The 13,623-nt window shown below is 45.2% G+C and overlaps 1 protein-coding gene across 5 annotated transcripts; it reads left to right on the top strand.

Annotated features, from left to right (window-relative positions):
• The first annotated feature begins 364 nt into the window (after positions 1-364).
• Positions 365-12,598, top strand: NCOA4 (nuclear receptor coactivator 4). 5 transcript variants are annotated; one of them, XM_054637563.2, is made up of 10 exons: positions 365-495; positions 5,901-6,054; positions 6,535-6,675; positions 6,796-6,884; positions 7,335-7,443; positions 8,021-8,092; positions 8,494-8,631; positions 8,857-9,867; positions 10,181-10,270; positions 10,816-12,598. In XM_054637563.2, exons 2-10 carry the CDS (start codon positions 5,914-5,916, stop codon positions 10,819-10,821), a joined length of 1,797 nt encoding a protein of 598 aa, XP_054493538.2. In that variant the 5' UTR covers positions 365-495; positions 5,901-5,913; the 3' UTR covers positions 10,822-12,598. The 5 variants fall into 5 exon arrangements, with proteins under 5 accessions (XP_054493538.2, XP_054493537.2, XP_054493539.2 ...); XM_054637562.2 differs by lacking the exon at positions 365-495 and adding an exon at positions 502-606; XM_054637564.2 differs by lacking the exon at positions 365-495 and adding an exon at positions 3,345-3,486 and having other exon boundaries at positions 8,497-8,631.
• Positions 12,599-13,623: the final 1,025 nt, after the last annotated feature.

The following is a 13,623-nucleotide window of genomic DNA, read 5'->3' as shown; positions in this document are numbered from 1 at the left end:
ACTGGGTCCTATTCCCAGCTGGAAGGCGGGCTGGCGGTACTGGGAAGTGTACTGGGAGCAGTAACTGGGTCCTGCTCCCAGCTGGACAGCGGGGCGGCAGTACTGGGAAGTGTTCTGGGACCAGAAATTGGGTCCTGCTCCCAGCTGGAAGGCGGGCTGGCGGTACTGGGAGGCGTTCTGCCGCGCTTCACGCTTGTGGAAAGCCACACCAAGGCACGTACTCTGGGAAATTTCCGGGGGACACGAAGAAGACCCACACCGGTGGCTCGCCCCATGATACACGCTCTGTGCTCCGAGGATTCGCCACGCCGGGTCAGCCGTGATTCCCGGATTTTGGCTGCCGTGAGCAGCAGCAGCAGCAGCGCCGCCGCCGCCCAGCGCTCGCTCCGCCGCTCCGGCAGGGGGCGCGCGGGCCGGCGGTCTCGCGAGAGCGCGCGGGGCCGGCGAGCGGGCGGGCGGACGGCGCGGGGCTGAGGGAGCGGCGCGCGGGCAGCGGTGAGGGGGCGGTGGGGCCGGCAGGGCGGGGGAGACATCCGGGGGGGAGCCGGGAGCCATCCCGTGAGGAATCCCGTAAGAAATCCCGTGAGGAATCCCGTAGGGCACCCGGTAAGGCGTCCCGTAAGGCACCCCGTGCCGCGCTGCGGGAAGTGCCCAGGCAGCCGGCCTGGGTCGGGCAGGTCGCTGGGGAAATGGACGCTCCGCGGCGCAGGGCTCGCACGGAGACGGGGTTTTGTACTGATCTCGCTCTCCGTGTGCCGGAGAGGTTGTGCCGCGAGCGCTCCTCAAGCCACGTTTCTAATTGTAAAGGCCAAATCTTTTGTCAGCAGCTGCGCTTCTCAGAGGTTATATAAGCAGTAAATGTCTGGGTTAGCAATGGTCGGGGTTGTGCCGCATCGCGTTTGTTAAAAGTTTGTCAGACCTGTGTTGTTCGTTGCTGGTAAATGGTGTGAGCCGGAGCTTCCGGGGGTTTGCCGAGCATTCTGATAGCTTTAAACTCGGTGCTTATGGCTGGGATTAAAGAGAAAAGATGATAGAGGAACAAGGTTGCCTTCCTCCGAGACTTTCGATAAGGTGTGCAGTAAAGGGAGCGGAAAAAAGCCGGCAGCCACGTAAAAACCACTTTTCGTCCCGCTGTAAGTGCCTAACCTTGGGTAGCTGGATGTGCAGAGAGCATAGCAGTGCTGCCTTTGGGGCCAGATGCCTCAGGCACAACCGGGGGTTTGTCACTTGTTTTCTGTAGGGTTTTTAAGTGCAGTAGTCTGGAATGTGTTGTAATGTGCAATCTGCGTTAAGGTAAATGTGTGTCTTCCCCACTCTGGGTATCTTCTTTGGTATTTTCAGTAGTTATAGCATAGAGATATCAGGTCTTTGTATTCAGATACTTTGTGATTTCAGTTATATGCTTGTTGTGCATAAAATATATATTTATGATAGATGGAATAAAGTGGTGATCAGACTTCTTCACAGCTGCATTAGTGACATTGTTCAGAGCCCAGCTCTTATGAGATTGTTTCAGTACAGGTGCTTTGTGCACTGGCTGGGCTGTTTCAGAGCTAAAAGAGGCAGAAAAAGTAGTCACAGTTGTTCAGGTCTGTGGCACAGACCATACACTGTGCAGATAGGTGAAAACTACCTAAATTTTAGAAAATGTGATTCCTGAAATTTCTGTTACTATTTCTTAAGGTGTTTATTTCACTTTTTCTCTTGCTTGAAACTGTTAAAGGTTATTTATTTGCTTCACATGGCTTGTGACTTAAAAAATAGGGTGTTATATACTTGTTTTGGAGTAAAATGATCTCCCTAGCAGGAGCTCCATGCAGATACTGGTACCTAATGCTGATGCTGCACTGTACAAAGTGCTTGCTATGCTTGGATGTAAATGGGAAGTTCCCCGACTCAGCTTGTGTACTTAGAGTACTTCACTCCCTAACCACAACCCCTGCCTATCTAATTTGGGAGAGCTTCTTAAGAGGAACTTCTGTTTTTTGGTGAGGTTAGATGGAAGTCCGTGGGGATTTCAGTTCAAACAAGCTAGCTGGTTTAAAGCCACATAAAGACAGGTCAGAGAGACCTTTGGAGCAGTCTTGTCCTGCCTAATGGAAGAAATCATTCCACGTTTATAAATAGAGCCTGTTCAATGGGAGGCTTCATTTCCTTCAGAAGCTTTTCCCCAACAAAGGCTCTGCACAGCCCTGTTTTTGAGGTGATTTTTCCACACCCATTTGAAATGAAAAACAATGTTCTTCCCAAGGGCAGCGGGGATGGTTGTGCTGAGAGTGAAAAGCTGGTAGAACCAGTTTCCTGCCAGCCTGTTGGCAGAAGAGGAAGGGCTGTCTCCTCCTCCTCTGCTCACCAGCAGCCACATACTTAATTAAAAGCTTAAAATTATTTTTGTCTAGCAGTTTCTGACCTATGGGAAGTAACATCCCAGGGGTGGAGTGCAGGCAGCCAGGAGGTTGCACAGAGCACCTGTGACCAGGAGTTGTAGCTGCAGGGTCTTGTGGTGACACCTCTCCAGCGAGCCAAAAGTCTTCTGTAAAAGCTGATAGTTATTTTACTATTAGGAACAATAATATAATCTTCCTTATCATTCAGGCAGTTCTTTTGGTTTCATGGCTATGACATTTTTACTGCTTATATGCAGGCGAGGACACGTGTGGGGCCCAGCCCTGGGAGTATTCAAGGCCGGGCTGGATGGGACGCTGGGCACCCTGCTCTAGTGAGAGGTGTCCCTGCCTATGGCAGAGCATTGGAATGACATGGTCTTCAAGGTCTTCCTACCGAGGCCGTTCTGTGTGCTTTCCTCAGCTGAGTGTGTGAAATTGTGGAAGCAAGAGTAGATGTGACAAGAATTGTGTATGTGTGTGTGTGATTTTGGTGCTTCCAGAAGCTAACTCGCATCCGAGCTGCTCCGTGTCAGGATTTCTGGCACGCTGCAGGCTCAGTGCTGGATGGGGACCCTCAGTGCTGGGCTGTGCATGGCCAGGGACGGAGGCTGAGCTCGGCCGCTGGATCGGCTCGCAGCTCTTCAGCCCTTGCTGCTCCATCCGCGCTGGATGCCTCAGCGCTCGGGTCTGCTTTGTTGTTGCATGAAGAAGATACATTGCCACACTTACCAAGTTGCAAGAAATAGCGGTTTTGTTGCAAAACGTTGAGGTTACGCGGTTTCAACTGCTGGTTGGATGTTCGCGGGCGCTCGGTGCTGTGGCTGAGCGGAGCCAGGCCGGTGATCGCGGCTCGGCTCGGCGCCGGTGGTCGCGGCCCGCCCCGGGCCCGCCCCGCGCTGCCGACGTGCGGCTCGGCCGGGCGCGGTGGCCGGGGCGGGGCAAGGGCTGGGCCTCCCCGATAAGGCGAGGGGCCGCTCCTGGGCTTGGAGCGGATATTTGCAGGGTTGGGAGCATTCCGGGGAGCATTCCGGAGGCCGTGCCGGGGAATGGAGGCCGCGCTATAAACAGGACATTGCGGGTTGCTTCCTGAGCGCGGAAAGTAAGTGCGAGCTCAGCGGTGGGGGTGTGCATCCCGTGACGCACAGAGCGGGGGCTGCTGGGGACCCCCGTGTGCCTGGAAACCGCTCGGTGGCACGGAAATGGCCAGAGCAGGTGACCGTGTGTTGTACCCGTGTGTCTCCTTGTGTTTTGTTACTGTTGAGCCGAATTGTGTGATCGCGGCTGTACCAGAGCAGGTGACCTGAAAACCTCTTAAATTCTCAGTGCTATTTGGGAGTAACTGGGAAGCGAGGAAATAGGTGCTTGCCCCCACTTGGTTTTGTTAGAGGCTTGTGAAAATTGAAAAGAAGGGTGGATTGGCTCTCATGCTCAACATGTGAGTTTTACAGGCTTATTTGCGACAAAGCCTAAGAACAGCCATTTTAGCAGGAGCTGGCTGGCTGGAGGAAGGCAGCACTCATTCTCTCCATACATTCTGGAGTGAGTTTCTTGCAATCATTGAAAAAAGGAAAAGCAACAAACAGTAGTTTCAGAGATTATTAGAGAAGAGTGTGTAAGCTTCTTAAATTTAATTGTGCCACTACTAAGTTGCTGATATAGAATGTGATAAAGTAGGTTAACATAATTTTCACAAGAGTTGTTTAGTACATTATCTATTGTGTGAGCAAATATGGTAGTTTTATTTAGCCTTTCAGACTGACTCGTTATGTAAGAATATAAAAAATGAAATAATAACCAATATGATTTTTTAAATTTACTTTTGGGTATATGATAGTTGTTAAGGTACCTAATATCCCTGTTTTCTTGGCTGGGTGTTGCTGTCATCTCCTTGTTAGATTACATCTGAGGACCAGGGCTCCCACTTACACTGTTGGCTCCTACATCCTGTAGGGTGTCCATGAGAGTTGAAAAGCAAGATAAAGTCCAGGGAGTGTTATGAGAAAAAGCTTAGCTTACTTTATATTGAATGTTGCTAGCATGGTGAAGATCATGAAACCTTATAGAAGTGAACCTGTGAACAAGCTAGGGTGTGCAAATACTGGTGTTCACAGCACAGCATGGAGAATGATGCATTTTGGACTTCTGCACTGTCTGATTTGGTGCAAAATAACATAAATATTACATTTGAGTTCTCTTGTACTTGTGCTCTGCAGTTCCTGGAGAATGAGATGTTATGGTGAGGATGGGATCGAGTTGTGTGCAGGGTCTTGGGGTGGCTTCTGTGCCTAGTCTGTGTCTTGTGTCTGGAGGTGCTGCAGGGACAGGAGGCCCATGGTGCTGAGGGAACTAAGGGAGGTGCAGCCTCTGCTCCTGCCCCACCGTGAACATTGCTTTTTCTGTCACCTTCCACTTGCAAGCCACTCTTAGCCCTCTCCTGTGTGAAACACACACTTTTGGATCTTCCTGTAGAAGGACATTTGGGTTGCAGTTTATATGATCATGAGGCTTGGAAATTGCAGACTAAATAGCTGCTCAGGAAGCAAGCTCTTCGTTGTCTTGTTATATTCAAAACTACTTTCAGTTCCCTCCAGAGCTGTGGTAAAATTTGTGACATTTTAGATTGGCACATGTGTATGCTTTAAATCTGCTGGGAATTTCCATAGTTGTCATTGCTGAAGACTTTTTTAAATAGAATAAATACTATGAATGTTTAGTGCTTCAGGAATCTCATGAAACTGACAGGAGAATTCAAACTCTTTGGTAACAAAATAACCCACTGGTTAGGAAAAGTGCCTCCAGCGATCTTTCCCGTTTTTACTAAAAATCCATACTATTTTTCCCCTTACTTGCAGAATCCTTGCCAGTATCACTTCTGTAGAAGTTTTGTATTTGAGCCCCTTCTACTTGAGACTGTGCTGAAGCTAAGTTACCACAGCTGTGACCAGGACAAAATGGGTAGCTGTGAAAATTTTGGCCTTTGCAGCTTAGTAAAGAATGATCTTTGTAGCAACATGTGGGTTTTCAGTTGGTGAAACTGTATTGGAATTTTCTCACTTATGGGAGCCAGCTTGTTGCCTGCAGAGGAAAGAAGGGTGACTGAAATATTTCCTGCCCCTGGTCAGGCCATTCTCCCCCAGCTCCAACATTGCTGCTGAACCTTCCCTGAATCAGCCTCTCAGCTCTGGAGTTTGCTGGCTAGGCATAAAAGCTGGAGGAAGGTGCCTGGCAGGGGAGGATTGCCTAAACTCCTGTGGCTGAAGCTGTTGTCAAATATCTGTTGGTTTTCCTGTGATTGTGCAAGTTCCGTGGGCCGAGGTGTTTGAGAGACCGTTGTTGCTCCTGGAGGAGAGCTTTATCTATGTTTAGAAAACTTGCATCTGTGTAGGGTCTTAGGGGTTTTTTTGTTCACCTTTATAGTGAAGTAGAACAGATGGTTCTTCATATGATGCCCTTCCTCTTCTGTTAAAGAGGAATAGAAACTATTAAGAAATCGTTTTGTCCATTGTGTTTTAGGAACACTTCAAGAATGAGTCCACCACAAGATAGAAATAGAAATTCCTGCAGCAGTGAGACTCTGGCAAAGTGCCTTCAAGCAAAGAAGGACTTGGAAACAGCTATATCTGGAATTGTCAAAGCTGAACAGCAGATTAAAGAAAACTGGCGTGAGGTAATTTTAAATTACTTCTTAAAGATCTTTTAATAACTAACATGATTTCAATTAAAGTTTTTATTATTCCAGAATATTTACTATTATCATGGTGGTCTGAAATTTTCCTAGCAATTTGCAAACATATTGATGTGTCATTTTGCCAATGCTCTTGATACAGGTATTCCTGTATACCTTTATCTTCTTTATCAATTCTGCAAGCTTAGGAATGCAAGCAGCATTTCCAAAAGCTGCTGATTGGAACATCAGAATAGAGGGAGATTACAAATAACATTATTCTTTACTACCTCTTTAAAGGTAGCCTTGGAACTGTTACTGACCTGAGTCATGTGGTGCTGTGGATGACTGTGCTGAGTTTCTGAGAAATAAATCACTCCAAAAATACCACTTGCCACTGACAAACAGTAGTTTGCAGTCAGTGCAGCACATGTATGTGCACTGTAGTTGACAGATGTAGAAGTGGTGTGTGTTTCCTGACAGGTCAAGGCCAAGATCCACAGCCACATCAGCCGGCAGCTGGAGTGCCTGCGCAGCCGTGAGGTGTGGCTCTTCGAGCAGGTGGATCTCATCCAGCAGCTCAAAGAGGAGGCCTTGCAGCAGCAGGCACAGCAGCTCTACTGGGTAAGGCTTGGTTCTCAGTTGCTGCACTGGCATTTTCAAGCAAACCTTTTTCTTGCAAGTATTGGCTCAGTTTTAATCCCGGGAGCTGAAACAATAACATGTGTTTTGTCTTCCATGCAGTACTTGGGACAGTTCAATTGCCTTATTCATCAGCTGGAACACTCCTACAGTAACGAACTGGCAAACCAGATTTCAATTTGCCTGGAGAGGTAAATCTATTTTATGATGCAAGTTAACACAGTTGGGTTTATTATAACTTATTAATTTAATCTGATTTTTTATTCTATTAGAACTAACAGATCTCACTGTTCCTACATTTTTGATAGTTTCTAGAAATAAGAACAGCAGTCTGAGGTGATAAACCAGGGCTATAATGAGCAGGAGAGGTACTCATTTATGCAGATTATTTCAAATATTAGCTGTTGATGGCAGTTGAAGTAAGAAGGTGAAACTTGTGTTTTGCTGGCAATTTATTCTGTTCTTGATTTGTAGATAGCCATTCCTTTCTTGTACACTGTATCAGAAGTCTTTTGTTACCTAATTACTGCCAAGTAGCTTGAAAGCCTTTTTATGAAATAATGGGCTGACTTCCAAAACAGGACAGATGAAGAAGACTGTAATCTTTTTTCCTTTCTGTAACTATCACCTTTGTCTTTCAGACTGGAAAGTCTTACACTCAAACCTGAAGAGTCTTCCATCCTGAATTTTGAGGCTGACACATCTTACCTTCGCCAAGCTATTACCTCATTTGGTTCCATTAAAACGATGGTAGGCACCAGGACTTCCCTGGGTTGAAATACTTGCCTCAAAGATTTTTTTCAGTAGAGCAATATATTCCAAGTGATATTTTTGCTTTTAGTGACAGCTTGAATGGCTTCTGTGTGCGAGTCATAATTTTAGCTGTATAATAAATACACAGTGGTTTATTAATTACTGCATGTAGTTTTCACTGAGTTCAGTTATGTACATTTTATTTTAATGTATTTTGGCTGAGAGAATGACTACAGCATTCTTACTCTATTCCAGCAGATGAAAATTCGTTACTGTTTTCTTTAGATAGCAATAGTTAAAACATAGTAGATGTTTTCTGTGATAAAAGTATTTTGGGATTCTTATGTAAGCAGCGTATTTCCTGTATTATTGGAGACAATTCTGTTAAAGGAAGCAGGCTCAAGGTGGTATTTTTATAGTAAATTTTTCTCCATTCTGTTTGTAAATGTTGAGAACATTGTTAGCCATAAAGCACTGAGCACTTGTAACTGTGCTTTACTTCTGCTTTATTGTAGAATTTGTTCTAGATACTGGATAAAATGGAGTTTTATATTAATTTTTACTTTTCTTTCAGCAAACCTCAGAAAGAGAAAATACTTCTCCCTGGTTCCCAGGGCAGAGCTGTGCCCTAATGAACTGTGAGCAGGTAAGATTGACCTGTGTGTGAGTGTTTAATTGCATTAGAGGAAAGAGGAGAACTCAAGCACGTTATGTGAGCTTGAGTAATGGCTTGTGTTTGTTTGTTAAGATGCTTGAGTAGCCAGTGACAGTGGCTATGGTGAGCAGAGTGATCTGATACTGGAGCTGCTCCAGGAGCAGACAGGGGAGAACAGAGTATGAAAGTGTGCGTGGGGTGTGGCTGACAGGATTTTTTAATTGACTGCTCCTTGATGTTGGAACTACCCAAATCCTGTGGGTTTTTTTGTAATTAGAGGGGACTGTTTTTCCTTTTGGTGCAGAAATCCTGCTGCCTGCCTGTGTTGGCGTTCAGCAGAGATGGGCCCAGCAGTCAGTCCTTCCCTAACCAAGGGCATTGTCTCTCGGCAGCAGTCGCAGTGTGGGGCAGTGAGCGCCTCGCTGGCTGGCTGGTTACTCGGAAGCAGGCCCGTGCGCCAGGCTCCCTACGTTCCCAGCACCAACCTTGAGGAATGGGTTACCCAGAAGTGTGTGTCAGAGCCCAGCCAGGTAAACCTTCTGTGTGCTAACCTAGTTTTGAACAGAGGGGAAAACACAGTACATGATTGCAAGCAGAACGTGGTGGGAATGAAACCTCCTGTAGTACTCTTCCTTCTGCCTCATGTTCACCTGATGCTTTGGCACTTACTAGCTGAATGCTCTGAGCTCTCACTATACAGTTACTGAACATGGCCTTTTAGTTTTAATGGATGTATTTCAATGTGTCTTTACTAGAATTTGAATTCTTCCAAAGTCTGCTATTTTGAGCAAGCCTGGGGAAATCTGAAGGATTTGGAGAACTGGCTCCTGCACAATCAGCAGTGTGATCTTGCTGGGAAGACAAATTCTCCTGATCGCAAGGATTCCACCGCTACTCTTAACTCATCCTTTTCCACTATTGAAAAAGTGGAGGAATTAGAATCCCTTGGACAAGAAGAGATGGACCTTTCTGACTGGCTGCTTACTCCTGACACAGAAAATGGAAGTATTGCTTCAGATGAGAAATGGAAGAATGAATTTAAACCTTTTAGGGAAGAATGCAATTTGAATGATTGGCTCCTCAAAGCTGAAACATGTACCAGTTGTCCTGGCAGCCAGAGCAAAAGTGTGGAAATTGAGAACCTGGGAAATCTCAAGTGCCTGAATGAGCATCTTGATGGAAAGAAATCACCCACAACATCTGCTGTAAATGCTTGGCTTCTTCAGCATCCTCAGGCCCCCTTTAAAGTGGAAGATGTGTGCAAAGCAAATGATCTCTGTGCCAGCTTTTCAGAATGTGTGTGTGATGAAAACTGTGGAAAAGAGGCTCTTTGCAAATGGCTTCTGAAGAAAGATGGGAAGGACAAAAATGGAGTTCCAGTCAGCCAGAGAGATGTACCAGACCCTCAGCATGAGAAGACCAAGTTTGCTGCCAGTTCCTGGCTTAGCCCCGCCCAGAAGCTCCCAGGGGAAGCCATGAGTGCAGAGAAAGCAGATTATTCAGCAGAGGTTGCAGAACCCTGGAAAGCATTGCTCGAGAGGCCTCTGACAAGCTGGCTGGCCAAGGCTGAGCACAAAGCAGAAAGCACAGAAGAAAAGGAGAGTCGGGAAAAAGCAGACAAGAGTTTCAAGAGTCCTTTCCTAGACCTCTTGGCTCCATTCCACCTCCCCTTAAATGTAAACAGTTGGGTGTTGGCTTCAAATGACCTAGAAAATGCAAACCTGCCTCCAGTGGAAGATAAATGGCTTCTGCGCAAGAAAGCACAAGTGAGCATTAGTTTTTGATACTTTTGTGTGTTTTGTGCCAGGTTTATTGCTTTACTGAATTTAATGACTTCATTCTCTTCCAAAGTCATAGCTCTTCTGGATAATACTGACTGAAAGTTTTTAGGTTTCTTGGCTCTTTCGATGTTTTCACTATTATTAGTTACTTAGCACTAAACAAGTTAATATGTTATACTAAATGAAGAAAGTATTAATCTCAAAGACTCAAAAGTCAGTTTTGGTTTTGACAAAATTTGAAGATACATCAGAATGTATTTATGTTTGGGGTTGGTAATTAAGGTGACTTCTCTTTCAGGACTTTGGCCTTCCTACAGTTTGTGACCTTTTTGCCTGCATGAAGCTCAGTGGAGATAACGAAAAATGGCTGTATCGGTCTCCTTTACAGGTAGGATACAGAATGTCTTAGAACAGCTGAGCCTAGTCACAACTTGGGGGTACAGTACACAGACACTGGCAGCTAATGATCACCTTAAAGTCTTTAAATGTTATGTAGTAATTTCCTCCCCATACACCTTCTTAACAGCTTGGACCATTCCCCTTTGTTATTATTCCTCCTCTTCTGATCACAGGCCAGGGAGGGAATTACTTCTGTTCCTGTGTAAATCTCTCAACTGACTGACACTTGGTAACTCTGATTGTAACTAAGATATGGAATTAGTGTATCAATCTCCAGGCAGCTTCTTTCTTTCCTTAGTAATGTATTTACAGCTGACATCATGTCTTTCCTTTCTGATGATAACTCTTTGTCATTGTTTTTGAAATTAATGAAAATAGTCCTTAGCAGGAGTACTTCAAACCCTAAAGGGCAGGATCCTCAATTCTAGGAGGAATGTTAATATCACTTTTTTATTATCTTATAGTTGTTTTTTTTTTTCCAAAGTTGTTGCTTTTTATCAAAGAGAATAATAACCCTATTTTAAATTTGTTTAGATGTGAAGAACTGGATGTGTTGAAATCATCCCCTTCCTGCTATCAGTCGCACATCACATTGAGTGACTGCAGCCAGCTGAGTGCTTGTGTTTTGTGTTTGGCCATCTGCTTTCTCTTCTAAAATTATAACAAAAAGAAAGATTCCTTATCTAACAGATTTCTGGTGCAGAAGATCCCTTTTTGTTGTCATTAATTCTGAAATGTAAGCCCACTGACCATAAGCAATCTGATGCTTTAGAGGTGTTAGCAAATTTGTATCTGTTATGGGAATACAAGGATCTTTAATGGGTTGTCACTCCAAGTATGTTGAGGCCAGTGCAGGTATAAAGGAGAATCTTCCTGGTGCTGTGGAACATCCACCTTTGACAGTGACTTTACAAGTGCTGCTGTTCTTTCAGCTGCTACAACTGTCATGCGTTGGGTTCCAGCTTACTTAGGCTGTACTTGCAAGCAATTTGTTTATGGAGCAGTTGCTCACTTTGGAGGTTTCATTTGCATCTTGTGTTGGTGCATTTCCCAGCTAAATATGTGAAATCCAGACTTGGAAAAATACATGGATTTATGGGACCTAGCATGTGGCAGGAGAATTGGTAACTTAGTTTTAAATCAAAACTCTTCTTGTGAATTTTGAGCCTTTCAGAAAACAGGGTAGGGTGTTAATTTTCATGCACCAGTAGATCAGACCCTACTGTGTCCCCAGCATTTACAAACAATTTGAATGTCACTGAAAAAGCTGTAAAATGAAATGTGTGTTTCTGTTAGTTCTAGATAATTCATAATGAATTTTTATTGACTAAACCACTGGAAAGCAGGCATCTTAGCCACATAATATTTAAAGGTAATATTTGGGGAATTAGATGCCTTCAGCAGATTGATGGCCTGCTGTTTAATTGGGAAACACTAACTTGGCAAACTGTGGCTCCCACTGATGCAGTTTAAACGTATTTAATCTGTGGTTTCCATGTGATTATGTATGTGAAAGTGGGGTCCAGTAACTTGGATCTTCCTGAAGCTGTGGACACAATATGAGCAATACCTCTTCAGATATTTAGCCTTTTGAGCCTGTAGGAACGAGTGCAAAGACGTTCTGTGGAAATGTGGATCATGCCTGTCAAGCTCCATGGAAAAACTGTGAAGCTCCATAGCTTCTGGTGCAGCTTCTACTCACTTAACAAATTGCTCTTGATGACTATGAAAATAGGTCCCCCTCCTCCCCATCCCTGCAGCCTGCCTGGGAATAAAAGTGATTTGAGTTCCTCACAACCCTGTAGAAAAGAAATTATTACTAAGATCCAACCTTGGTGTCACTTTGCAGTGTGAACACATTCCTGTCTGATCAATCCTGTGCATTCATTTCAAAGTAAGTTTTTAGTCTGAGAAGGGGAGACTGCACATCTGAAACCAGACCCTGAAAGGGCTTAGCATCAGCAAAACACTTGAGGCTTTTGTACTTTCATAGCCAGGGCTTTCTGCTGGAGGCAGAGAGGTGTTTTAGGAGTTCACTTTCCCCTTCACGTGTCCTTGTTGCTCCATGGGAAGACTGCACTGTGACTAACTCCAGTAACAGATGTGATCAGCAGCTGAACTTAATGAATGGGATTGACGTGCAGCCCACCTCTTCCAATTGATTCCATGTAGTCGTCATTGTGTGCTACTTTGTCAGTTCATTATGAGCCTTTAAAACTTGGGGGTATGTATTCCTTTACTCAACTGACTTGTCACTAATTGATATTTATGTGAAACATTGATTAGTCTTTTCCATTAAAAAATAATTGCAACCAAAGTGTGTATTATGTCTCATTTACAAGATGGTCAACAAAAACTGCTGTGGCACATATCCAGCTTGCCTCTGTCTGGAAGCTGCTACAGTTGTGCTTCCATGCAGATGGGATTCACATGCTTTAGTTCATTCACCACTGCCTGGAGCTGCACTGAGCTCCAGAGCAGGGAAACTCAGGCAGCTGGCACACTCCTGCACACTTAGTGGGAAGCTCCTGTCAGGTTACTGCCTTGCAGTGTGACCCCCTGCACATGCAGCTGGTGTGTCTCAGTCACCTGGGCTTTGCTCAGCTGTTGGAAGAAACAGACTTGGACAAAATGACCCATTTGCTTCTTAGCACTCTTGAACACGTAATGAGGATTCTTGGATTTTAGTAGCATTTGGTCCTCTTCTCCCATGGCTGAAGAACATTGTGCAATTGGAAGTGAATACTTTCTCTGGTGTTTGAGCATCAGCCTCCCTGCACGACTGGTTCCTCCACTGAGTATTTTCCAGTATTTAACTGCAGCCTGCACTGCTCATTGTTCATTGGGAGAACATTTACAGCTGGGCCTGGCAGCCTTTGAACTACCCTACCTTAAATTTCATGTGGGAGTGTGCACACACCTTTTTTTTTAAAGTGGACTGGAAGTTCTTTGTTAGAAGTAGTCACATGGAGAACTCCTGAATGTGTATCCTGAACGTTGAGCTTTCAAAGGCAGGGAAAAAGTACTTCAAAATTATCCCAAGACAAGAAGGACAGAGTAGCAGGAAGTGAATGCTATTCAGGGATTCTCAACTGGCTGGAGACCTTTCTTTGAACAAGGTGAGCTATGAGATTGATGCACTGTACTGGGGAAGGTTTCCTTCCCTCCCACACCTCCCTGGAGCAGGGTGGCCACAGGCTCCTGGGGCATCAGCCCCTTCAGCTCCTTGTCCTCAGAGCAGCCATAGAGTCAGTGGGGCAGCTGTTCCCACAGGGCAGGGAGAGAGGGGGGCTGACAGAGGGGGAAAGACCTGTGAGGAACACAGAGCAGGTATTAACCATG

The sequence above is a fragment of the Agelaius phoeniceus genome, chromosome 9, assembly GCF_051311805.1.
Source record: "Agelaius phoeniceus isolate bAgePho1 chromosome 9, bAgePho1.hap1, whole genome shotgun sequence".
Classification (NCBI taxonomy): domain Eukaryota; kingdom Metazoa; phylum Chordata; class Aves; order Passeriformes; family Icteridae; genus Agelaius; species Agelaius phoeniceus.
This window is presented reverse-complemented; position numbering and strand designations above follow the sequence as displayed.